The 27,391-nt window shown below is 37.6% G+C and overlaps 1 protein-coding gene across 9 annotated transcripts in view; it reads left to right on the forward strand.

Annotated features, from left to right (window-relative positions):
- WDR76 (WD repeat domain 76) overlaps nucleotides 1–27,268 on the forward strand; it is a 56,335-nt gene extending 29,067 nt beyond the window's left edge. For all 9 annotated transcript variants that reach the window (XM_043489900.1, XM_043489908.1, XM_043489899.1 and 6 more), the window contains 6 exons: nucleotides 2,363–2,516; nucleotides 9,725–9,883; nucleotides 17,326–17,543; nucleotides 18,182–18,334; nucleotides 20,160–20,213; nucleotides 25,705–27,268. In XM_043489900.1, the coding sequence (XP_043345835.1) occupies nucleotides 2,363–2,516; nucleotides 9,725–9,883; nucleotides 17,326–17,543; nucleotides 18,182–18,334; nucleotides 20,160–20,213; nucleotides 25,705–25,960 (994 nt within the window). In that variant the 3' untranslated portion in view covers nucleotides 25,961–27,268. The remainder of the gene's footprint in view (nucleotides 1–2,362; nucleotides 2,517–9,724; nucleotides 9,884–17,325; nucleotides 17,544–18,181; nucleotides 18,335–20,159; nucleotides 20,214–25,704) is intronic.
- Nucleotides 27,269–27,391: the final 123 nt, after the last annotated feature.

Consider the following 27,391-nt stretch of genomic DNA (forward strand, 5'->3'; position numbering starts at 1 on the left):
TCTTTAAATTATAAAGACTATATACCATTAGAGGAAATTTGAAAATGAGGTGAAAAGCATTATCCATCATGTTTCTACCCTAACAACTGTTTTTTGTGTGTATTTCCTTTCAAATATTGCCATATACAAAACCACTGTGACACAAGCTTCATGAATGCATGAATTTTATCTCAATAGCCAGAAAAATACATGGCGCATAATATATATTCATTCAGTTTTTAATAAACGAGTATAATTACATACATTTTTGCTTCATTATGTTTTAATATATGTACAGTTTTGCATTATGCTTTTCTATTAACATTGTGGTTGGATGTTACTACTCTTTAGATTTGTGGAATAATTGAGTAATATTTCATTCAGTAGATGAAATTTGCTTAACCTCTTGGTATTTGGAGTTGTTTTCTATTTAGTTTTGAGTGTTTGTATGTGTGTATCTGTTGAAGATTATATTGTGATAGTGGCTTATTTCCTTAGGATAGATTCCAGAAGTGAGGTTAATGTGTCAAATATTATGGACGTTTTTAATAGCCTTTCAGTTCGGTTCAGTCTCTCAGTCGTGTCCGACTCTTTGTGACCCCATGAACCACAGCACGCCAGGCCTCCCTGTCCATCACCAGTTCCCGGAGTTTACCCACACTCGTGTCCATTGAGTCAGTGATGCCATCCAACCATCTCATCCTCTGTCGTCCCCTTCTCCTCCTGCCTTCAATCTTTCCCAGCATCAGGGTCTTTTCAAATGAATCAGCCTCTTTGCATCAGGTGACTGAAGTATTGGAGTTTCAGCTTCAATGTCAGTCCTTCCAATGAACACTCAGGACTGATCTCCTTTAGGGTGGACTGGTTGGATCTCCTTGCAGTTCAGAGGGCTCTCAAGAGTCTTCTCCAACACCACACTTCAAATGCATCAATTCTTCGGTGCTCAGCTTTCCTTATAGTCCAACTCTCACATCCTTACATGACTACTGGAAAAACCACAGCCTTGACTAGATGGACCTTTGCTGGCAAAGTAATGTCTCTGCTTTTTAATATGCTATCTAGGTTGGTCATAACTTTCCTTCCAAGGAGTAAGCATCTTTTAATTTCATGGCTACAGTCACCCTCTGCAGTGATTTTGGAGCCCAAAATACAAAGTCAGTCACCGTTTCCACTGTTTCCCCATCTATTTGCCATGAAGTAATGGGACTGGATGCCATGATCTTAGTTTTCTGAATGTTGAGCTTTAAGCCAACTTTTTCACTGTCCTCTTTCACTTTCATCAAGAGGCTCTTTAGTTCTTCACTTTCTGCCATAAGGGTCATGTCATCTGCACATCTGAGGTTATTGATATTTCTCCCGGCAATCTTGATTCCAGCTTGTGCTTCATCCAGTGTTTCTCATGACATAGTCTGCATATAAGTTAAATAAGCAGGGTGACAATATACAGCCTTGACGTACTCCTTTTTCGATTTGGAACCAGTCTGTTGTTCCATGTCCAGTTCTAAATGTTGCTTCCTGACCTGCATACAGATTTCTGAGGAGGCAGGTCTGGTATTCCCATCTCTTTCAGAATTTTCCACAGTTTATTGTGATCCACACAGTCAAAGGCTTTGGCATAGTCAATAAAGCAGAAATAGATGTTTTTCTGGAACTCTCTTGCTTTCTCAATGATCCAGCAGATGGTGGCAATTTGATCTCTGGTTCCTCTGCCTTTTCTAAAATCAGCTTGAATGTCTGGAAGTTCACGGTTCACGTATTGCTGAAGCTTGGCTTGGAGAAATTTGAGCATTACTTTACTAGTGTGTGAGATGAGTGCAATTGTGCAATAGTTTGAGCTTTCTTTGGCATTGCCTTTCTTTGGGATTGGAATGAAAAGTGACCTTTTCCAGTCTTGTGGCCACTGCTGAGTTTTCCAAATTTGCTGGCATATTGAGTGCAGCACTTTCACAGCATCATCATTTAGGATTTGAAATAGCTCAACTGGAATTTGATCACCTCCACTAGCTTTGTAGTGATGCTTCCTAAGGCCCACTTCACTTCATATTCCAGGATGTCTGGCTCTAGGTAAGTGGTCATAGCATTGTGGTTATCTGGGTCCCCCTTTAGGACATGCCAAATTGTTTTCCAAAATCTCTTTTTTTTTAATTTCTGAAAATCTTATATGAATTTACTCTGCTGTTGGTATATATGAATGTTTAACTATAGCCTGCTAACTTTTATGAGTGAAAAATAGCACCCTGTTGTTTAATTTGCTTTCCTTGATTGCCAGGAAATTGAATATTTTCCCACATTTATTGTGACTTTTCTTTTTTAAATCACCTTTCATTGTTTTGACCGTTGAGTTTGGTTTTACTTCTAAAGTTTAACTTTTTAATGTTCTCAGCTACAAAGTCAAATTAAATGGCATGGTCATTAGTGAAGATACTGTCTGTAAAGTTACCAGAGGCTCAGTTACCTCAATGGCCATCCACCCATCAGAAATGAGGACTTTGGTGGCAGCTGGGGCCAAATATGGGCAAGTTGGACTTTGGGATTTGGTAAGTTATTATTTTTTTGAAGATACTGAAATTCGACTAAAGGAAATAGTCTGCGAAAGAACAGCCTAGAGCCATGTGTTTCTAGATGTTACTTGAGATTTATTGCTTTGTGATTCCAAATTTTAGAAACCTAGAGGAATTTAAATTTACTTTATGGAACTTCTGACATTTTTAGCTTGAATATCATTAGTCATCTGGGCATAAATGCCTGCCAGGAAACTTTATTACAGCTTTAAATGTATATATGAAAATATCACAGCAAGTTCTTAGTTTTCTAATTTTGTTTAAAATATAATTTTCAAACGGGATCAAAATATCTTCCCATGGATCTTCTTAGGATGATTCTAGTCGTTTTTTGATGAGTCAGAAACTGATATTAAATTTCATCTATTGCATATATAATAATGCATTGATTGCTTTTAGTGGTTACAAAATTGAAGAAAGCCACGTTAAATGTTCTCTGAATTTATTTATTTATTTATTTTTGGCTTTGCTGGGTTTCCCTTGCTGTTGGACGTTCCTTCAGGCTCGGTGAGCAGGAGCTCCTTTGTAGTTGGGAAGCTCAGGCTTCCTGTTTTGGTGGCTTGTCTTGTTGCAGGGTCTCTGTGGCTCCTGGGCTCTAGAGAACTGGCTCAGTAGCTGTGGTACACCGGGTTAGTTGCTCTGCAGCATATGGGATCTTCCCGGATCAGAGATCGAACCCATGTCTCCTGCATTGGCAGGCAGATCCTTCACCACTGAGCCACCAGGGAAGCCCTGAAGTTTATTTTCTAATTGGGGAAGTAGAACAAAGACATGGAAAATGCCTTAAGGACAGTTAATGGAGATGGAGAAGCCATTGTGACTTGTCGAGGGTTGGGGTTAATAAATAAAATGAATATTGTGAGAAGAGAAGAAATAAAAACCAAGTTCTCTTTTATTTTGAGTGCATAGGTTCTTGCTTATTTTGATAAGATGTTAGTAGGGGTAGGAGGTGAAAGGATTTGGTAAAGAAAACAGAAGAAGGGAAGTGGGAAGAGGACCAGAAATAGTATAAGGTTGTATAAGCTAAGAGATGAATTTCAAGCATGGGAGTCTGACAGGGCTTTTTTTTCAGAGGAGTTAAGAAGAATGGGCGGCTTCCCTTGTAGATCAGTTGGTAAATTATCCACCTGCAATGCAGGAGACCGGGGTTTGATTCCTGGGTTGGAAAGATCCTCTGGAGAAGGAAATGGCAACCCACTCCAGTCTTCTTGCCTGGAGAATCCCAGGGACAGAGGAACCTGGAGGGCTATAGTCCATGGAGTTGCAAGAGTTGGACATGACTTAGTGACTAAACCACCACCAAAACGAATGGGAACAGAAAAAAGGGCTGTTAGTTTTGACATAGGGTCTGATTAGTGAGTTGAGAGAATAGCTTCAACAATAAGGTAAGGAAGGAACAGAGACTTTTAGGAGATTAAAAAAGTACGGGGTAGGGGACTTCCCAGGTGGTGCAGTGGATAAGAATCTGCCTGCCAAACATGCTGTGGAGCAACTAAGGCTGTGAGCCAGAACTACTGAAGCCTGAGTGCCTAGAGCCTGTGCTCTGCAACAAGAGAAGCCACTGTGATAAGAACCTTGAGCATCCCAATCAAGAGTATCCCCCACTCACTGCACTAGAGAAACCCGCATGCAGCAATGAAGACCCAGTGCAGCCAAAAATAAATAAAACAAAAATTTTAAAAATATGAATTGAAGTTTAGAACAGTCCATTTGTCATGTCTTTTCTGATGACTCCAAACATCTTTTTTACTGGATGTCTATCTACAGTGCAGTGTTTTTATCAACTTTCTAGTTTTTCAGGACACCTGGTTATCTCAACAGACTGAGCAAGTCTAAAGTCAGTGTCTTAGCTATCCTGTTCTCACTTCCCAACTTCCTTAGTTTTTTTTTTTTTAATATTTATTTTTATTATTTAACTGTGCTGAGTCTTAGTTGTGGCACATGGGTTCTTTAATCTTAGCTGTGGAACGTGGGATCTTTAGTTGAAACATGTGAACTCTTAGTTTTGGCATGTGGAATCTGATTTCCTGACCAGGGAACAAACCCAAGCCCCCTGCACAGGGCGTGGGGCATCTTAGCCACTGGACAGCCAGGGGCGTCCTCCCCTAGTTTTTGTTTTTTAAATTAGTTTTGTTGAGGTATAATTCACAGTTTATAAAATCCACACATTTAAAATGTACAATTTAATGATTTTTAGTAAGTTTATCGAGTTGTGTAACCATCATCACAATTCAGTTTTAGAACATTTTCATCACTCCTGTAAGATTCCTCATGGCTATTTACATTTAATCCCTGTTTCTACCCTTATCCCCAGGCAAATCTCTACAAATTTGCACTTTTTAGATATTTCATATAAATAGAATCATAGACTATATGGTCTTTTATGTTGGTGTTTTTCTTTTAGTATGGTTTTCAGGTGTATCTGTGTTACTATAACATGCTAGTAGATGCTAATCCATCAGCACTTCTGTCTTTTATTGTTGAATAGTATTTCCTTGTTAGATTATACAACATTTTATTTATGCATTTATCACTTGGTAGACATTTGGGTTGTTTCCACTTCCTGGCTGTTCTGAATAATTTGATTTTAAATATTTGTGTACACATTTTTGTGTGGCAGTGTGTTTTATTTCTTTTGAGTGGGTACCTGGGAATAGAATTGCTAGGTCATATGGTAACTGGTTAACATTTGAGGAACTGCCAAACTGCTTTCCAAAGGGTTTGCACCATCTTCTATTCCCACCAGCAATGTATGAAGGTTCCAGTTTTCCTCCATGCTTACCAACATTTATTATTGTCTGTCTTTCTGATTATAGCCTTTCAAGTGGGTTTATCTTCCTAGTGAAGTTTTATCTCCCTGTGGTTTTGATTTGCATTTGTCTAATGAATAATGATGTTGAGGCTCTTATCCTGCCATTTGGGTGTCTTTGGTGAAATGTCTATTCAAGTCTTTTGTCAGTTTTTTTTTATTGGATTGTTTGTTTTCTTGTTGAGTTATAAGAGTTCTTTGTATACTCTAGATGTGCATCCTTATTAGATACTTGATTTACAAATTTTTCTCCTTGTCTTTTCATTTTCTTAATGCTACTGAAGTGCAAAAGTTTTGATTTGATGAGGTCCAGTTCATCAAATTTTTAATTGATTGTGTTTTTGGTGTCATCTAAGAAATCTTCCGTGTAGCCCAAAGTCAGGAAGTTTTTCTCCTATATATTTTTCTAAATATTTTTATAGTTTAAGCTTTCACATTTAGTTCACTGATCCACCTTGAGTTATTATTATCTTTGAATTATTTTTGTATATGCTCTGAAGTAAGGGCCCTAGTTCATCTTTTTATATGTGTATATCCAGTTGTCCCAGCACTGTTTGTTGAAAAGACTCCTTTACTGCATTGAATTGCCTTGGTAGTCCTTCAGTTTTCCATTTAACTTTTTGTCAGATCCCTAGTCTCACCTAAGGTCAAAAGTTGCGTTGTCATTCATTTGGTCACTCATGCACCCATTCATTCATTCCACACTTACTGAGTGTTTTGTGTTAAGTACTCTTCTAATGATACCCCAGCCATATTTGTGAGGAAAGACTGTCCATGTTCTCACAGGGTTTGGAATTTAGTGGCAAAAGCAGCATGAATGAAGTAATTATATGTTTGATAAGTGGAGTGAATTATATACAGTGATTAATGGGGTGAAGGAAGAGTGATATTTTTCCGTAGCAAGTAGACTGGCCTAATTTGGAGGATCAGGGAAGACTTCCCTGAAGAAGTGAGAATTGAGTTGAGATTTGAAAGCTAAGTAGGAATAAACCAAGCAAACAAAGGGAAAAGAGCATTTCAGGAAAGAGGAACAGAATGTCAAGGACCTTCGGCAGTAGGGTGCCTGCTTGATACATTCAAGGACCTGAAAAAATGCCTGTGTGGCTGGAGCATGGACAAGAAAGGCATGGATGGAAGGGATGAGTAGAGTGGGGGTGGGAAATACAGAGGTGGGAAGAGGTCAGATGTATGTCTTCATAAATTTTGTTGAGAATTTCGCTTTTTATCCTAAAAGCAAGAGGAAGCCATGGAATAGTTAGGTTGTCCCTTCATTCCTTATATCTAGTAAAATCCTTTAATGGTTTTGCCCCCCCTTTCCTATCCTGGCTAACACCACATTAGTGAGGGCTACATTTTCTTTTTTGGGATTACTGTAATAGTCTTTATTGGTGCTTGTACTTTCAGTTTTCATGTTCCAATCCAGTGTGTACAGACAGTCATTTCTAGGCTCAAACCAAACTGGTCCTGGACTCATTTCGGTTTGAAGTCATTAGATGCACACTTGTTATTTTTGGACTGAAATGAAATTTGGACTACGGGTTTCCCTCCTCATCCAAAAGTAGAGTATTACTATGAAACTGTTTGTAAACTCAAATGGTATAATGAAAGAGGCAATTACCTTAAGATGTCTTGCTAATACATGCACAGAATAAATCTAGATAAAGTACAGATGCTGTCAGACACAGTTCAGAGCTAAGAGCGACTTCACGCTGAGATGCTGAGTGTAAGTCCCCTGGGTCAGAGCTTGGTGGTGCCCCTTGCTGCTTGGGGTGCGCTGCCTCTGTAACAGCTTCCTGCAAAACAAATGCTGAATGCTATTTTCATTTTTTACCTTTTCTCATAAAAATAAAAATCCTCTTGGATTCCCTTCAGTTAGCAAAAATAGGTATTAATATAGGTGTTTTGTAAGAGTGAAGTGGTATAAAGCAAAAAGCAAACTTTTTGAATAGCTAGGATACCTGTGTTTATTTTTAAAGTAATTAAAATAGAAAATTCAGTTGTTCACTTATACCAGCCACATTTCAAGTGCTTAATAGCCACACATGGCTAGTGGATACCATATTGGACAGTGCATACATATATTATTTTTGTCATCTCAGAGAGTTCTTTTGGACAGTGATGCTGTGGAGTAAGTTAATAACAGCATTAATTTTGGTAAAATAAGGCTCAAAGATAAGATAACAAACAATGGAATGAGGGAGCCAGCAAAACTAAGAAAACAAATAGAAAATCAGTGAAACTAATAGATTAGAAGGAACAGAATAGTAGACATTGCTGAAAATAAAATTACTGATATTAAAGGAAAGATTTGAGGTTATCTTAAACACAGATGAAAAAAGTTTTAAGAGAAAAGTCAGAATTGGATTGGCACGTTTGAAAATGTATGCCATGTTCTCAGAAACTTTGGAGCTTAAAGGACAAAGAATTCTTCAGGTAGGAAAAACAAATTATATTCAAGGGGAGAAGTCAGGCTTGCCTCAGTTTTCTACAACATTTCATGTAATGTCTGCAAAGTTCTGAGGGAAGGAAGTGTGGCCTGGAATACATAGGTAGCCCAGGATATTATTCTAATGTAAAGGCAGCAGGTAGGTATTTTCACATGTGAAAAAACTCTAGAAATTTAAGACCTGTGAGTTTATCTGGAAAAACTGCTTGATAGAAAGTCTCAGCCAGTTAAAAGTAAGTCAAAATTAAGAATTCAGGAGAGAAGAAGCTTGACAGAAGAATCAATGATGAGTATTAAATCCATTTAAGTGCAGAACTAATATTAAATAGCAATATGAATTATGATTACAGAACTAGATATGAGTGTTGTTAACCTGGACAAAATAAAAATAAATCTAGAGATAGAAAAAGGGGAGATTGGGTGGGGGGGAAATAGTGTCCTCAATCAATAGAAATCTGAAATTGAGACATACATAGTTAAATTTAAAAATAAAGCTTAATGACTGTAAGTGCTTTATGCTTTATACTTTTTCCTTCTTAGATAACTCTTGTAAAGAAATACTCGAAATTCAAAAATTCCTTCAGCTTGCTTTTCTTTTATTATTTTAAAGTATAGTTAAATTTAATACTATTAAAAGTGGCCTTCCCCCGCGCCCCCCCCCCAAATTTCTTCTCTATCCTATCCATATAAGTAACTGCATGTAAAGACATCTATAATGATTGCTTAGTATTTCAGTGATAATTTTGGTCAATTTTGGGTTTTGAATGATTTTTCAGAATTTTATCTGGGGAGTATTGTTTTCCTAAAAAATATATGCTATGGACAATATGCCAAAGTGTTAACAGTGGTTAACTCTGGGTAGGAGGAGGAGTTTGTGTTGTTGTAATTTTTTTCCTTTTTTTAAAAAGATTTTTTCTTTCTTTCCTTAAAAATTTTTTTCTCTTTAAACTCTTAAAAAAGACAAAAACAATGCTTGAGTATTTCAGAGCAGACTAAGATAGATTTGGAGATGATAGTTGTTGGTTCATGATATAACATGTGGTATAGGAATATAACATGGAAATTCAAAACATGATGATTTCGGAGTTGATAATCCAGTAGTGAAAGGATAATCTTTAGAAGCAGTAATATTACTATATAAATTCAAATACACGCATTTTTCATGGGGTATTTAGGGGATTTGGTTTTTTTTTTTTTTCAGTTGCTAAGTTGTGTCTGACTCTTTGTGATTCCATGGACTGCAGCATGCCAGGCATCCCTGTCCTTCACTACCTCCTGGAGTTTGCTCAAACTCACGTCCGTTGAGTCAGTGATGCTATCTAACCATCTCATCCTCTGCTGCCCCCTTCTCCTCTTGCCCTCCATCTTTCCCAGCATCAGGGTCTTTTCTAATGAGCCAGCTCTTTGCATCAGGTGGCCAGAGTATTTAGGGGATAAAATATTTAAAAAACTATCATTTTGTGCCAGAACCAAACACCGTATGAAAATTGTGTGCAGGATGATTTACTCATATACAAGCATACTTAGCAAGCAAAGTAGAAGTGACATTGATGTATTTTAGTAGGAAGGAATTATCCTGTGTGTGAAATAAAAAGTAAATCTCACATTTCCTGAGGATTTCATGAAATGAAGTCAGAATAAGCAGTAATTATTTCCCCTCTGCATTATGAAAAACTACTTGTCTAGTTGCAAAAAACTGGAAACTATTAAAATTAATGAGACAGTTCTGTTGGGTTGAAAATTAGGAAAATAACTTAGAGTATAAAGTTTCTAGTTCTGACTTTCTAATCGGGAGGTTGGGTATAACAACAGACTGAGAAAAGACTGAATATAATACAGACATAAACATTTTAACAACTTAATGACATGAAATATATTACTATTTCTCACCAGTTTTTGTCTCTCTCCCCACCCCTAACTCTCTTCCAGACTCACCAACCTAAGGAGGATGGAGTTTATCTTTTTCAGCCCCACAGTCAACCGGTTAGCTGTCTTTACTTCTCACCTGCCAATCCAGCTCACCTTCTGTCACTGAGCTATGATGGCACATTACGCTGTGGGGATTTTTCCAGGGCTGTTTTTGAAGAGGTAAGTGTTAATATGTTTACATATTGACCTTAGATGATAGTCTAGATTCTTTATGAAGTACCATGTGAATGATTATTATACCATCAGACTGGATGAGCTGGTATGGAACAGGGACTTTAGAACTATACTGCCTAAATCCATATCCCGTCTGGTACTATTTGTTTGACCTTGGCAAGTGCCTTTACCTCTTTGTGTCTCAACTTCCTTAGTTTTGAAATGAGACAGTAATACTATTTACCTTACAGGATTGTCACAAGGATGAAGTGAGTTAATGTACTTAAAACAGAGCCTGGCACATAATAGTTTTTTTTCTCTTATTTTTTATTTTTGCAAAAATATTTGAAAAACAATAACCTATTCTTCTGTTGTTAAGGCTTAAAACTTGTGTTTTATTCAGGAAAAATATGAGAATGTTATTATATTTTTGTTTATTATTTCTAGCCTTTGCAGGTATGAATTTTTGTGAGGCTGAGTCTTCAATGTGACAGAAAAGACTATAGAGAAATTCGTCACATAACAAACAGTACTATAGCACATTATATGTAAAACATATGGCCAGTAATGTAACACAAAAACTATAAAATTTGTTTTTTTGTCTTCTAGCTAAGATTTATCATGTCTTACATGCCATATATATATCTGTTAATAGATTAGCTCAGTTATTTTTGTCTGGTGAAGTTAGAATGAAATGCTGCAATTGGATGTGATAAAATTGTACTCTGGCCAAAAATGGACACCCAGGCGATTTCATTCAGAACATCTTACGCCAGGTTTATTCATAACCACCTCTTGAGGATAAGGTCTTTTCCTGAGCTAATGTAGCCCCTGTGAGGTCAGATTAAGTTGAAGTCTGTTTAAGAATAGTTGAAAGATGTTAGGCTTATACTTGTGACTATCCATCCGTCTAGAGATACTCTACCAAGATAAACAGACTTTACCCCTTGAAGGTTTTCTAATCCATTTGACCTCTGGTTGGGTGGGCCAGAAGCTTCCAAAGGCCTGAGGAATCCTCACAATATTTGATCCTAGTGATTACATTTGGTCTCCTACTTAAATATCTACTACTTAATGCTTACAACAAACATGTCATTTCAAGTGAGCTTTCACATTTGCTTATTAACCATATTAGATTTCCTCGTTTAGAGAATTCTTATAAATTAAACCCTTTTTCAATGTGAATTTTAATCTTTGTGAAGTTTAGCATGGTTTAGATGTAGGTTTTCACCCTTTAACTTATTTTGAATGGAACTTTTGAAGTTTTTAGACATCCTCAGTATTAGGGCAATTTTATATGTGATAAACAGTGAAGAAAACACAGTATCACCACTGTTATGATTTATCATCATAAATACTAATTGATGATCTAATTTTATGTATGCCTTAATTGTTTATGTAAACCGGTACTCAAAATTAACACATTCTGATGTCTTTGTGATTATTCTAATGTTCTGTGTACAGATTATTCATAATTACTTATAGGAATTTCTCTTAATACATAGATTTATTGAAGCATAGTTGACTTACAGTGTCTCAGGTGCACAGCAAGGTGATTCAGTTATACATATATACATATTATTTTTCAGATTATTTTCCATTATAGGTTATTAAAAAATATTGATTATAGGTCCCTGTGCTATACAGTAAGCCTTTGTTACTTGTTGCATCTATTTTTTTTAAATTAGAAATCTAGCATTCTCTTCATACTAAGTCAAACAAGTGGAATCGAAATGTCATAAATTTTTTACTTAAGTGAAAATTTATAAGTTTTCTAAAATACACATGACATATACATATGTATACAAAAGTTTTTGTGCTATGCTTGAGAGAGAACAAAAGAAAAAAGGGTGGAGAAGTTGGAAAACCTAAACTGAATGAAATGGAGCACTGAGTATGAAATAGAAAAGGTGAAACAAACTAGATGAAAGTAAAAGATCGTCATATAGTCCAGTTGGATTTAAACGTGGCTGCTCATTAGAAACATATCTGGAGCTTTGGACAAAAAAGCAATACCTAGGCATTTGTAATTCTGATATGCATCTGGATTTAAAAAAGTGATTATAGGTTTTTCTATTAAATGGTAGCTTTGGTGATAGAGAGTTCTATTATTTTTCTGTTGATCAATCACGATACAATGGTATTAAGTGAGTAATAGTTCAATTCAGTTGCTCCGTTGTGTCCAACTCTTTGTGACCCCATGGACTGCAGCACGCCAGGCTTCCCTGTCCATCACCGACTCCTGGAACTTACTCAAACTCATGTCCATCAAGTCAGTGATGCCATCCAACCATCTCATCCTCTGTTGTCCCCTTCTCCTCCTGCCTTTGATCTTTCCTAGCATCAGGGTCTTTTCCAATGAGTCCATTCTTCACATCAGGTGACCAAAGTATTGGAGCTTCAGCATCAGTCCTTCCAATGAATATTCAGGACTGATTTCCTTTGGGATGGACCAGTTTGATCTCCTTGCAGTCCAACCTGTCCAACCTTCTGTTTTTTCCTAGCATCAGGATCTTTTCCAGTGAGTCATCTCTTTGCATCAGATGACCAGAGTGTTGGAGCTTCTGCTTCAGCATCAGTCCTTCCAATGAATATATACAGGGTTGATTTCCTTTAGGATGGACTGGTTTGATCTCCTTGTAGTTTAAGGGATTCCCAAAAGTCTTCTCCAGTAACACAATTTGAAAGCATCAGTTCTTCAGTACTCAGCCTTCTTTATGGTCCAACTCTCACATTTGTACATGATTACTGGAAAAACCATATCTTTGACTATACAGATCTTGTCGGCAAAGTGATGTCTCTCTGCTTTTTAATGTGCTGTCTAGGTTTGTCATAGCTTTCCTTCCAAGGAGCAAGCGTCTTTTAAATTCATGGCCACTGTCACTGTCTATAGTGATTTTGGAGGCCAAGTAAATAAAATCTGTCACTACTTCCACTTTTTCCCCCTCTCCTTGCCATGAAATGATAGGACTGGATTCCGTGATCTTAGAGTTTTGAATGTTGGGTTTCAGGCCAGCTTTTTCCACTCTCCTCTTTCAGCCTCATCAAGAGGCTCTTTAGTTCCTTTTTACTTTCTGCCATTAGAATGGTATTGTCTGCCTATCTGAGGTGGTTGATATTTCTCCTGGCAATCTTGATTCCAGCTTGTGCTTCATCCAGTCTGGCATTTCGCATGATATATTCTGCATATAAGTTAAATAAGTAAGGTGACAGTATAAGCCTTGTCATACTCCTTTCTTAAGTTGGAACCAGTAAGTTGTTCCATGTCTGGTTCTTACTGTTCTTACTGTTGCTTCTTGACCTGCATACAGGTTTCTCAGGAGAGAAACCATCTCTTATATCAATGTATGGCAAAAACCACTACAATATTGAAAAGTAATTAGCCTCCAACTAATATGAATAAATGAAAAAAAAAAAAAAAGAATTTTCCATAGTTTGTTGTGATCCATACAAATATTTTAGTGTAGTCAGTGAAACAGAAGTAGCTGTTTTTCTGGAATTCCCTTGCTTTCTCTATGATCCAGTGAATGTTGGCAATTTGATCTCTGGTTCCTCTGCCCTTTCTAAACGCAGCTTGTACATTGGAAAGTTCTCTATTCATATACTGCCGAAGCCTAGCTTGAAGGATTTTGAGCATAAATTTACTAGTATGTGAAATGAGTGCAGTTTTATAGTAGTCTGAACATTCTTTCTCATTGCCCTTCTTTGGGATTGGAATGAAAACTAACCTTGTCCAGTCCTATGGTTACTGCTGACATATTTTCCAAATTTGCTGACATATTGAGTACATCACTTTAACAGCATCATTTAGGATTTTAAATAGCTCAGCTGGAATTCCATCACCTCCACTAGCTTGTTTGTAAGTAATGCTTCCTAAGGCCCACTTGACTTTACATACTAGGGTGTCTGGCTCTAAGTGAGTAACTGTACCATTTTGGTTACCTGGGTCATTAAAACATTTCTTTTGTATAGTTCTTCTGTGTATTCTTATCACCTCTTCTTAATCTCTTCTGCTTCCATTAGGTCCATATTGCTTCTGTCCTTTATTGTGCCCATCCTTGAATGAAGTGTTCCTTTGATATCTTCAGTTTTCTTGAAGAGATCTTTAGTCTTTCCCATTCTGTTGATTTCCTCTACTTCTTTGCATTGTTCATTTAAAAAGGCCTTTTTATCTCTCCTTGCTGTTCTCTGGAACTCTGCATTCAGTTGGGTATATCTTTCCCTTTCTCCCTTACTTTTCACTTCTCTTCTTTCCTCAGCTGTATGTAAAGCCGCCTCAGACAACAATTTTGCCTTTTTGCATTTCTTTTTCTTCTGGATGGTTTTGGTCAGTGCCTCCTGTACAGTGTTACAAACCTCTGTCCATAGTTTGAAGGACTATGGCACTCTGTCTACCAGATGGAATACCTTGAATCCATTCTTCACTTCCCCTGTATAATCATACGGGATTTATTTAGGTCACACCTGAATGGTCTAGTGGTTTTCCCTACTTTCTTCAAGTTAAGTATGAATTTTGCTATAAGGAACTGATGATCTGAGCCACAGTCAGTTCCAGGTCTTGTTTTTGCTGACTATATAGAGTTTCTTCATCTTTGTCTGCAAAAAATATAATCAGTCTGATTTCAATATTGACTATCTGGTGATGTCCATGTGTAGAGTGGTCTCTTGTGTTGTTGGAAGAGGGTGTTTGCTGTGATCAGTGCATTCTCTTGGCAAAACTATTAGCCTTGCACTGCTTCATTTTCTACTCGAAGACCAAACTATCCTGTTACTCCAGGTATCTCTTGACTTCCTACTTTTGTATTCCAGTCCTCTATGATGAAAAGGACTTTTTTTTTTTTTTGGTGTCAAATCTACAAGTTTTTGTAGGTTTTCATAGAACTGTTCAGCTTCTTTGGCATAGGTGGTTGGGGCATAGACTTGGATTATTGTGATGCTGAATGGTTTGCCTTGGAAATGAACCAAGATTATTCTTTCATTTTTGAGATTGTACCCAAGTACTGCATTTCAGACTCTTTTGTTGATTATGAGGACTACTCCTTTTCTTGTAAGGAATTCTTGCCCACAGTAGTAGATACAATGGTCATCTGGATTAAATTTGCCCATTCCTGTCCATTTTAGTTCACTGACTCCTAAGTTATCCTAAGATTTTTTTAAAAAAAAATTCTAGTATGTCAGTGTTGTGAACTAAGTCATAGTTTAAAGAACATGATGAGAGTGAAGTTTATGGTATAGGAAATACTACTTCTCAGTAAAACCGTAAAAAGAAATTAAGAAAGGGAAGGAAAAAAGGACAGTGGGCCAAACCAAACCCAAGTGCAGACTTGATTCCGTCAACTGACAACTGTTAGATGCCTTGAAGTTGAGGCAGAGGTGTCAGTAGTTAAAGCTTTAGGCTCCTGGTTTGTGGTTGAGCTTTGTTGGTCTAGTCAAATGGTGTCAAGGGTAAATAACATCATTTTGGGGATTCTCGACCTGTAGATCAATCTTGCCATCTCCTGCTTTAGTGTGTCCAGTTTACCTTGATTCATGGACCTCGCGTTCCAGGTTCCTATGCAATACTGTTCTTTACAGCGTTGGACTTTACTTTCACCACCAAACACATCTGAAACTGAGCATCATTTCTGCTTTGGCCCAGCCACTTCATTCTTTTTGGAGCTATTAGTAATTGCTCTCTGCTCTTCCCTCATAGCATGTTGGACCCTTTCTGATTTGGAGGGGGGCGGTGTCCATCTTCCGGTGTTCTATCTTTTTGCCTTTTTATACTGTTCGTGGGGTTCTCCTGACAAGACTACTGGAGTGGGTTGCCATTTCCTTCTCCAGTGGACCGTATTTTGTCAGAACTCTCCAGTGTGAGCTGTCTGTCTCGGGTGGCCCCGCACAGCATGACTCATTGAGTTAAACAAGCTTCATTGAGTTAAACAAGCCCCTTCACCACGACAAGGCTGTTGTTCATGATGGAGATTTGCTTATTAGTAATTATTGTAATTATTTAAAGAAATGTCTATTTGGATCTTTTGCCTGTTTTTAATTGGGTTATCTGTGTTTTTAGTATTGAGTTGTCAAAGTTCTCAACTTACTTATTTTTTTAAAATCAGGTTTATTGAGGTATACAATACATACTGTAAAACTTACCTATTTTAGGTGTGCAGTTTTATGAATTTTGGCAAACTTATGTAACCACCACTGCAGTCAAGATACAGAAAATTTCCATCACCTGAAAAATTACCTCATAATTCTTTACAGTTAGTCCTCTCCTCTTTCCCAAAGCCCTTGGAAACCACTGATGTTACTACTGCCCATATAATTTTTTAAAAAACTTTTATTGGAGCATAGTGGATTTACAGTGTTATGTTTCAGATGTACAGCACAGTGAATCAGTTACACATATACATATTATCCGCTTTTTTTTTTTTTTTAGATTCTTTTCCCATATAGACCTTTACAGAATATTGAGTACAGTTCTCTGTGCTATATAGCAGGTTCTTATAGTTATCTATTTTATATATATTAGTGTGGATATGTCAGTCCCAATTTATCCATCTCCCCCATCTCCTGGTAAACACAAGTTTATTTTCTACATTCATGACTCTACTTCTGTTTTGTAAATAAGTTCATTTGTACCCATTTTTTAGGTTCCACATGTAAGCAATATATGATATTTGTCTGTATCTGATTCACTTCACTCAGAGTGGCAATCTCTAGGTCCATCCATGTTGCTGCAAGTAGCATTGGTTTGTTCTTTCTTGTGGCGGACTAATATTCCATCAGGGTGTTCTGGTGGCCTAGATGGTAAAGACTGCCTGCAGTGCAGGAGACCTAGGTTCGATCCCTGGGTTGGGAAGAACCCCTGGAGAAGGGAATGGCTACCCACTCCAGTATTCTGGCCTGGAGAATTCCATGGACTTTATAGCCCATGGGGTCACAAAGAGTCAGACATGACTGAGCGACTTTCACTGAAACTGAATATTCCATCGTATATATGTACCACATGTTCTTTATCCACTCCACTGTGGATGCACAATTTAGGTTGCTTCCATGTCTTGGCTGTTGTAAATAGTGCTGTTGTGAACATTGGAGTGCATATATCTTTTTGAGTTTCAATTTGTACTTCAGTTGAGTAGAAATCAAATTCAATCCATTTCCTAGTAAGTTTCAGAGTAGATCTGCAACTGAGGTTTATTGGGTTTAAGAGATTTGGGATGTAGCCCCAACATGGGTGGATGGGCTGTTTGATTGCTGGCAAGTCTTAGAGTTGATCAGTGCTTTCGATTCCATCTCTGCCAAAGAGGATGACCATTTTGTCCTGTGCTTCCTGTGGGGATGATGGGAGGATAAATGAGGTATTTGGGGTAAAGTGTTTTGTTGCTTTTTTAACAAAGAATCCATGCATTGGCTTTTTTTAAAAGAAGATTGTTACTTAAGTTGATTGTTCCTTATATCCTTAGGTATATAGAGATGAAAGAAGCAGCTTTTCCTCCTTTGACTTCTTGACAGAAGATGCCTCCACTTTAATAGTAGGTCACTGGGATGGAAGTATGTCACTAGTGGATAGGCGGACTCCTGGAACTTCTTGTGAGAAACTTATCAGATCTTCTTTGAGCAAAATAAGAACTGTTCATGTGCACCCAGTGCATAGACAGTATTTTATCACTGCGGGATTAAGGTATGTTCTTCATAAAATTTTATGATATAGATCTTTTAACATTAGGAATAATGTTTTAGTTTGATTGACAAAAGACTTTTTTGTGATACCCACAGACCAAATAATTTTCCTGTCTATGCTAATTTGAGGGTGTTTTTTTTTTTTTTTTGAGTTTTTTTGTGATTCTTTAAAATGAGATTTAATACATAGTGAAAATATTGAGACTTTGGGACTCTGTGGGAGAAGGCGAGGGTGGGATGAAACAAATATACATTTTTGTTTTCCTTGGTCTCGTGCATTTACTTCAGTCTTTGGAGAAGAAAATCTGTAAAAAATACAAGTTAAATGGGACCTGCAATTTCTTAGTCTGTGTTAACTTTTTTCTTGAAGAGATGAGAAAACCAGCTAGAATCTTTTCTATCTGTACCCACCTGCTCACATATATATGCTATAATTTTGGAATTTTTCTAATTTTTAATCTATACCCATGTTTTTAAAATTAATACCGAAAAAAAAATTAATACCGAAGATTCGAGGGGCCTGTCTTAACTGTTCTTCAATGTAGTGTGTATTTGAGTGTCTAATTTACGTTCTGTGCTGTTGTAGAGGCTTACTCCGTGTACTGTGATAACACCTGAGAGTTATTCCTCCTGTTACAGGGATATTCATATTTATGATGCAAGATGCCTGAATCGCAGTAGAAACCAGCCTTTGATTTCTTTAACTGAACACACAAAGAGCATCGCTTCAGCCTATTTTTCACCTCTTACTGGTAACAGAGTAGTAACCACATGTGCTGACTGCAAGCTGAGGTAAATTGGGAAGACAGAAATACGTCGTTAAGAGTCTGTAATTACTTAGTTAACCAGTAGCTTTGTTTACTATTACTCCTTATTACATCACTAGTGTTAATTGTTTTGTAGTCATGGCTAGGTTCCCAAAGATCAACGACCTGTACTTAATGGCATTTCAGCAGTTTTGGAATCTGTAAATTTCCTTGAGATTGGCAAGGAAGGTCTGTAACTACCCTGGGGAATGATGTCAGGTTTTCCTTTTAGCACTGAAATCTAATGAAATCAGGCTTGTGATAGCTTGTGTGAAAGTCACTCGGTCGTGTCCAGCTCTGTTTCCCCATGAATTGTAACCTGTCAGGCTCCTCGGTCCACGGGATTCTCCAGGCCACATACTGGAGTGGGTAGCCTTTCAGGGGATCTTCCCAACCCAGGGATTGAACCCAAGTCTCCCACACTGCAGGCAGATTCTCTACCAACTGAGCTACCAGGGAAGCTTTTCTGTGTGATATCTTGGATAGAAGATAATTTTAGCATAGGAAGACGCTCTTACTCTGGGGATAGTGGGATCCCTCCCACAAGTCAAGTGCTGAACTGAAGTTGCAGAGCCCTTGGCCATGGGCAGGCAGAAAAGATAGCAAAAACTGGGTTTCTGTTGGATAAATTGGATAAAATTGGATAAAATTTTATGGTTTTAGCTTTGGTACCTTTCTATAGCTACTACCTAAAAATGGATTTTAAAATGTAACATAAGCCAGTTGAACAAAAATAGAAAATAATGCCAATTTTTTAAAATGTGGAGAATGTTAATGCAACCATGAAGGAAATAATTTTGTTCTCTTCTAAAATCCCCAATTTTGCTTAACATTGCAAGCAATTCTCAGTTTATGAGACTTTTACCTTAAGTGATTTTGGAATGTGTTCATTATTCACTCAACAAGTGTCTGTTGAATGCATACTATGGGCTGGGCTCTAGAAAACCACCTAATTTCTGTTTAGACCCATATATTGGGAAGAGCGTGGTTTATGGTGTGTAACAGGAGCCCTGTTAATTCCTAGTAAAGTCTGTGAGCATTACCAGGTAGTACATTAAGAGATTTAATCACTGGGCAGTGTCAGCCCAGTGTCCCCTTTCCACCCATGCCGTTTTCTTTGTCTTAAAGGCCACTTACTTGTCCCATTCCTGTTCATTTGCACTGCAGACTTTACTCTTGTGATTTGGCTTTCTGGTAATCTAATTAGTTAATAAGTTCTAGTGCCAAGAAATGGCAGTGGGATAGCTAGGCACAAGGAGCAGGGCGAGGTGGTGATGACATGGCTACTTTCTGCCAGGGTGCCTCGTGGAGGCTTCTGAGCTCCTCCAGTTGCCCCACGAGTTCCTCCCCTTAGTTACTGGCCAGTCAGTCTTGTCATAGCCTGGAAGTGACAATATGACGCCCTCAACTGATAAGTCTCATGGGGAAATTGCTCTTGATACATGCCTGCACTTCTAGGTTATTTGTGCATTTGCAGATGACATCCGTTATGTATGACCTATATTACTGTGGATCTGATTATAGAGTCTGGATTATCACTGTAGAATGTACATTTAAGTTTGGAATAATAGTGTTTAAATAGTTTCCACACTAAACTCTAAGCACTGAGTTTTACGATATTCTTTGTCACTTTTATAAATATATTAGCTAACTGAGGTTTGTTAGAGCCTGATCCTATATATTTTAAAACAACAACCATTTCATATCATGAACCAATGAAAAGCTTGTTAAATACCCTGATGATATTTCAGAAAAATCTCAAGAAACAATAAAAAGAGTGTGCTTCTTTATTCTTGCTGTTTATTTTGCAGAATCTTTGACAGCAGCTGTATATCCTCGAAGATTCCTCTTATCACCACTATCAGGTCAGTTTCCATATGCCAAATAATGTGGACCCTGGATTACTATGAGCTCTTTATTGGACTGCATACATTAGACATCTGATTATCAAAGAGATGTATAGGTCTGATTTTATATTACAGTGTTTCTGGTTACTTGTTCCTATCCCATCCAGAAGGGTTCTTGCTTCCAGGTTGCCTGTGTCTACAAAGAGGTTCTGTCTCTTTTAGTCTGTAGCTATTCTCTGCCTCCAAGTGGTTATTTTTGGTTAAAGTGAATGACTTTATTCAAAAACTGAATTACTCATGTTATTGTATTGAGACTAACTTGCTCGTGAGGTTAGCTGAAGCACTCTTTATTTGCGCCTGTTTGTTCTGGGCTTAGCTTCCCCATCTTCCTGTTTCTTTGTTTGGTTATCCTCTTTTTGCATCTGCTACTTTTAATATATGTGTTGTACCTCAAACTTTACTCAATGTCTACTTCCTACACATACTTCTTTATCAGCATTTATAAAGTTGGGGACAGGGTATGCAATATATGTTAACTGTTGTTTCATGAGTTTTATAGTGTATAGAGGCTATATATGGAGACAGCCATGCCAGCCCACTCCAGTACTCTTGCCTGGAAAATCCCATGGCTGGAGGAGCCTGGTAGGCTGCAGTCCATGGGGTCGCAGAGTCGGACATGACTGAGCGACTTCACTTTCACTTTTCACTTTCATGCATTGGAGAAGGAAATGGCAATCCACTCCAGTGTTCTTGCCTGGAGAATCCCAGGGACGGCGTAGCCTGGTGGGCTGCCATCTATGGGGTCACACAGGGTCAGACACGACTGAAGCGACTTAGCAGCAACAGCCGAGGCTATATTTAATATGCTTATTTTCTTTTTCATAGAATTTCCCCTCTTTGTTTCCTTTTTCAAACTTTATTAACTCTAGTTTATTGACTTCTAGTGTGTATTTTAAAAAAATTATCTAGGGTGATGATTTTGGGGTCAGTAGAGATAAGGTCATTGAATGGCAGTGGGAAATGTGGTTCTCCATTGTTCATCCTTCTTTAATAAGAAAGGGCTGTTGGTGTTGCAATGTAGAGAATAAGAGGGCAGTGCTTTGTTTTTTGCTTTGGAGAGCAGTGAAGAGCCCCACATATATTTAAATTGTTTTTTTACCTTATTTTTAGTTGTGATTATAAACACGCAACAGTAAGTCAGCCACCTTAACTATTTGTATGTATACAGTTCATTAGCGTTAGGTGTGATCACGTTGTTGTGCAACAGAGTTCTAGAATTTTTTTATCTTGCAAAACTGAACCTGGCCCATGAGACATTAATTCCTCTCTCCCTCTTTTCCAGATTGTGGCAGACATCTGTCTAGTTTGCATTTCTATGATTTTTACTACTTTAGATATTTCATATGAGTGAAACCATATAGTATTTGTTTTTTTGTGATTGGTTTATTTCACTTAGCATAATGTCCTCGATGTTCATCCATGTTCTAGCATGTAACAGGATCTCCTTCCTTTTTAAAGGCTGCATAATTACTCGATTGCACGTATATGCCATATTTTTTTTATCCATTCACCTCTTGATGGACATTTGGGTTGTTTCTACCTCTTGGCTATTGTGAACAATGCTACAGTGAACAAATGGGTGTAAAGGTATCTCTTCAAGATCCTACTTCGAATTCTTCTGGATAATACCCAGAAAGGAGATTTTAATGGATCATCTGATAATTCTATTTTCAATTTTTTGAGGAACGTCTATACTGTTTTTCCAGTGCCAAACCATTTTACATTCCAGGAGTGCACTAGGGTTCTAATTTCTCTTTATCAATACTTATCCTGATGATTGTGAGGTAATATATCATTGTGATTCTGATTTGCATTTCTCTAATGATTAGTGATGATAAACATCTTTTCATATGCTTATTGACCATTTGTCTATCTTCTTTGGAAAATTATCTATTTAGGTCTTTTGCTTATTTTTTTTTCTTATTTTTGAATTATATCATTTTTGTTGTTGAGTTATAGGAATTCCTTACATATTCTGCATATTGGTCCCTTATCAAATATATGATTCTCAAATGTTTTCTACCATTTTGTGGTTGCCTTTTCAGTCTGTTGATTGTTTCCTTTGCACAGTTTATAAGTATGATGTAGATTTGTCTATTTTTGCTTGTGTTTCCTGTACTTTTGGTATCATATCCAAAAAATCATTGCTAAATCCAGTGTACTGAAACTTTCCCCTGTGTTTTCTTCTATGTTTTATTAAGAGTTCGAAGTCTTAGGTATAGGTCTTAAATCAACTTTGAGTTGATTTTAGTATATAGTATAAGGTTATGGTGGTTTTGTCACTACGTCATCTATGACTCTTGTGACCCCATGGACTGTAGCCCACCAGGCTTCTCTGTCCATGGGATTCTCCAGGCAAGAATACTGGAGTGGGTTGCCGTTTTCTCCTCCAGGGGATCTTCCCGACCCAGGGATCAAACCCCCACCTCCTACATTGCAGGCAGATTCTTCACCACCGATCCATCAGGGTTCCTGTCCAGTATTATTCTTTTGCATGTGGATATCCAGTTTTGCCAGCAGCATTTCTGAAGGGACTCTCCTTTCCCCGCTTTGTGGTCTTGGCACCCTTGTTCAGCGTCGTTTGGCCGGGAACGTGCGCATCTCCTTGTGGGCCCTCTGGCCCGCCCCCTGGTCCCCAGTGCCTGTCTCCATGCCAGTTCCCCCCGGTCCCCAGTGTCTGTCTTCATGCCAGTTCCCCCTGGTCCCCAGTGCCTGTCTCCATGCCAGCTCCCTGCTGCCATGGCTTCTGTGGCTTTGCGTAGTATATTTTTTGAAGTCAGGATATATGAGGCCCCCAACTTTGTTGTTCTTTTAAAGATTATTTTGGCTATTTGAAATCCCTTGAGCTTTCATACTAATTTTAGGATTTTTTTTTTTTTTCTATTTCTGTAAAACATGCCCTTGGGATTGATTGCATTGGTTGAATTCTATAGATCACTTTGGGTAGTACAGACATTTTAACAATATTGAGTCTTCTAATCCACAGACAATTTATTTGTGTCTTTGTTTGTATCTTATTTGTGTCTTTTTTTTTGTTTTGTGGCTTCCCTGGTGGCTCAGAGGATAAAGCGTCTGCCTGCAATGCAGGAGACCTGGGTTCGATCCCTGGGTTGGGCAGATCCCCTGGAGAAGGAAATGGCAACCCACTCCAGTATTCTTGCCTGGAGAATCCCATGGACAGAGGAGCCTGGCGGGCTACAGTCCACGGGAGAGCAGAGTCGGACACAACTGAGTGACTTCACTTTGTTTTAGTAATGCTTTGTAGTTTTCAGTGTACAAATCTTTCACATCTTTGGTTAAATTTATTCCAAAATATTTTGTTCTTGTTGATGTTATTACAAATGGGATTTAAAGAAATATATTTATTTATTTTTGACTATGCTGGATTTTTGTTGGTTTGTGCAGGCTTTCTCCAGTTGTGGCGAGCAGGGGCTACGGTACATGGGCTTCTTATTGTGGTAGCTTGTTGAGCGTGGGTTCTAGAGCGCAAGTTCAGTAGCTGTGGTGCACATTCTTTGTTGCCCCATGGCATGTGGATTCTTAACCACTGGACCACCAGGGAAGTCCTGGAGTTGTTTTCCTTTCTGTATTGGTCATTGTTGGTGTGTAGTAATGCAACTGATTTTTGTGTGTTGATTGTATCCTGCAAATTTGCTGAGATTTAGTTTTAACTCTGTGTGTGTGTGTGTGTGTAGTCTTTAATTCTGCCCAGTTTTCTAGTAGTGTGTGTGTGTGTGTGTGTGTGTAGTCTTTAATTCTGCCCAGTTTTCTAGTTCTACCGAATTTCTAGTGTTAAATATGTTGAATAGACGGCAAGAAAGACATCTTTGCCTTTTACCAGATCTTACAGGAAAAGCTTTCAGTCTTTCGTCATTGAGTATAATGTTAGCTGTGTGCCTTTAACATATGACCCCTATTTTATTATGTTGAGATAGTTTCTGTCTATTCCTAGTTTGTTGAGTGTTTATCATGAAAGGGTACTGAATTTTGTCAAATGGTTTTTCAGTACCAGTTGAGAGGATCTTATGATTTTTGTCCTTCTTTCTGTTTATGTGGTATGTCAATTAATTGGGTTTTATGTTTTGAACCTTCCTTGCATTCCAGGTATAAATTCAACTTAGTCATGGTGTATAACCCTTTTAATGTGCTGTTTGAATTTTTTTTGCTGGTATTTTCTTGAGAATTTTACACCAGTATTCATCAGGAATATTCGTCTGTAGGGCTTTTTTGTTTATTTTTTCTCCCAGTAGCGTCTTTGGCTTTGGTATTAGAAGTGTTTGCCTCATAGAATGAGTTCAAACGTGTTCCTTCCTCTTCAGTCTTTTGAAAGAGTTTGAGGAGCATTTGGTGTTGATTCTTACTTAAATGTTACATAGAAATCTTTAGTGAAGCCATCTGGTCCTGGGCTTCCTTTGATGGGAAGTTTTTGGTTATTGTTTTAATCCCCTTACTAGTTATAATTCTAGTTAGATTTTCTATTTCTTCATGATTTAGTCTTGGTAAATTTTATGTGTTTGGGAATGTATTAATTTCTTCTGGATTGTCCAGTTTATTGGTGTATGATTGTTCATAGTATTATAATCCTTTTTATTTCTGTAACATAAGTTGTAATGACCCACTTTCATTTCTTACCTTAGTTATTTGCACTTTATATTTTCTTAGTCTAGCTTGCCAGTTTTTTTCTCTTAAAAAAACCAACTGTTTATTTTTCTATTGTTTTTGTATTCTCTAATTCTTTTACCTCTAATCTTTATTATTTCCTTCCTTCTGCTAACTTTTGGTTTTGATTATTCTTCTTTTTCCAGTTCTTTGAGATGTAGTTAGAGTGTTGATTTTGAGATCTTTCTTCTTTTTTAATGTTTACTGTTAAAAATTTCCCTCTTAGTATTGCTTTCATAGCTCCCATAGATTTTGGTAGTTGTGTTTTCATTTTTATTTGTGTACAGATATCTTCTAATTTCCCTTGTGATTTTTTTCTTTGAGCCCCCAAAGTACGTTTTACCTTAAGGTTGTATAGACTATAAAATGATTTCAGGGTTTGGTTATTAGGGGAATACAAATATGGGAAATAGATTCTGTTAAACAGCAATAACTTAGATTGTATATTTCTTTATTCTAGGTCTTGTATTTGCATGTGCTAAAAAAAAAGGAGGGGAGTGCATTGAGTTAGGAAACAGTGAACAAAAAAGTGCCATTTCAGTATGTTTAGTGACCATCCACTGAGCACAAACCACTGTACTCAGCACTGGAGGTTCAAAAATGCAGACAACATCTCTCTCCCGAGTTTCAGTCTTGTAGGAAGGATAAGATTAGGTCGTCGATGACTCAGTAACTTGAAACTTGGCAGAGAAAACCAGCATTTAGGAGCAATGCCATCTTTACCCTCTGCCCATGCTATTTTGAGTTATTTAACACTTATTGTCTTTCAAAAAAATTGTTTTTTCATTAGGCACAACACCATCACTGGGCGATGGCTGACCAGGTTCCAAGCTGTGTGGGACCCTAAGCAGGAAGACTGTGTCATAGTTGGCAGCATGGCCCATCCACGGCGAGTGGAAATCTTCCACGAGACAGGAAAGTGGGTGCACTCTTTTCTGGGTGGAGAATGCCTTGCCTCTGTGTGTTCTATCAATGCTATGCACCCAACTCGGTATATTTTGGCTGGAGGTAATTCCAGTGGGAGGGTACATGTTTTTATGAATTAAGAAAGTTGTGGAGTTTTTGGTTTGGAAACACCAATTTGTTCAAATTAATCTGTCTAAGGAGCCTAGTAATTCATGTGGCTTAGTCTGTTTACTTGGTAATATGTACTATTTAGCGAATTTAAACTTGCTTTGTAAATAAGAATTATGAGCAGAATGTACTCTTAGGAAGAGGGAGGCCTTGGAGGTTGTTTCTGTAGGATGGGGAGGGCATTGGAGGGGTGACTGTGATGCCTTCAGTACTTTTTTTTTTTTTTTTTTGCCTTCAGTACTTTTAACCAGGCAGAATGTTGAGAAATTCTCGTTATAAATTACAAAGCTTTGAGTGATCAGTGTTTTGGTTTTGCTGCCTTGATTCTATAGTCATATATAGATTTGTGGTTTATTTTACAGTTTGAAATACATATTTATTTCTAGACTTATATACACTGGAAGGGATCCTGAAAGGTTATGTCATCTGAGTGATTTTGAAACTTTTAATTTTTTAAACTGAGCACTTTTTCCCCCTTGCCTCTAAATTAAATCTTACATGAAATCCCAAGATAATTGCTGAGAAGCTGTGGTTCACTTGGGCAGGGCCCGGGTCCCTGTGTTGACCTTCTCCCCACTGCCCTCCTCTCCATGGCTCCTGAGACACAGCCAGGGAGTCCCAGGGCTTGTAGGCACAGGGATGGAATATACTAATCCCTGTCACCCAGTGTGAGATCACCTTCAGACCACTGTTTCCCAGACTCTGGGTTGTAGCTGTTGATGTAAGTTAAGTGACCATGACCAGTGTCTAAAAAAATGAAAAGGAGACGAATAGTATAGAATAGCAAACATAATTAGAACAGATATTCTTTTGTGAAGCTTAGTTCCATATACATACATAGCTATAGGTATACATGCATATGTATTTTATGATGTAAAATGTATTTCTTTATTACTATGGTACTGTGGGTCATGGTTAAAGAAGAGCTCCTACCTTAGAAGGCCCCAGCCAGCTTTATGTGTCCTTGTCTTTTAAACTCTCCAGAGGAGATTTAGTAGCCTGGTAAAGTGTTATGGAATACCATTTCTGGCATTTATTCATTAAAAATGTTTGTTTTCAGAAGCTGTGGCAACTTGAATGTGTCTGTTGTTGGACACTACTAAATCAACAACTGAGATTACTGTGTGTTATTATCTATCCAACATTTTTTGTTGTTCTTCATTGCCAAACGACTACTGAAAGACTGTTGTAAATACTTTCAGCAATATGCCTGATTTCTAAGAGGATTTTTTCAGAATTGTATGTCACAGAAATAAAGTGATATATATAATTTCCTTGAATAACTTTTTTTTTTCTTTTTTAATATTTATTTCTTTGGCTGGGCCACGTCTTAGTTGTGGCATGCAGGATCCTCAGTCTTCATTGCAGTATGCAGGATCTTTAGCTGCAGTATGTGGGATGCA

This window comes from Cervus canadensis, chromosome 17 (genome assembly GCF_019320065.1).
Source record: "Cervus canadensis isolate Bull #8, Minnesota chromosome 17, ASM1932006v1, whole genome shotgun sequence".
Taxonomy (NCBI): domain Eukaryota; kingdom Metazoa; phylum Chordata; class Mammalia; order Artiodactyla; family Cervidae; genus Cervus; species Cervus canadensis.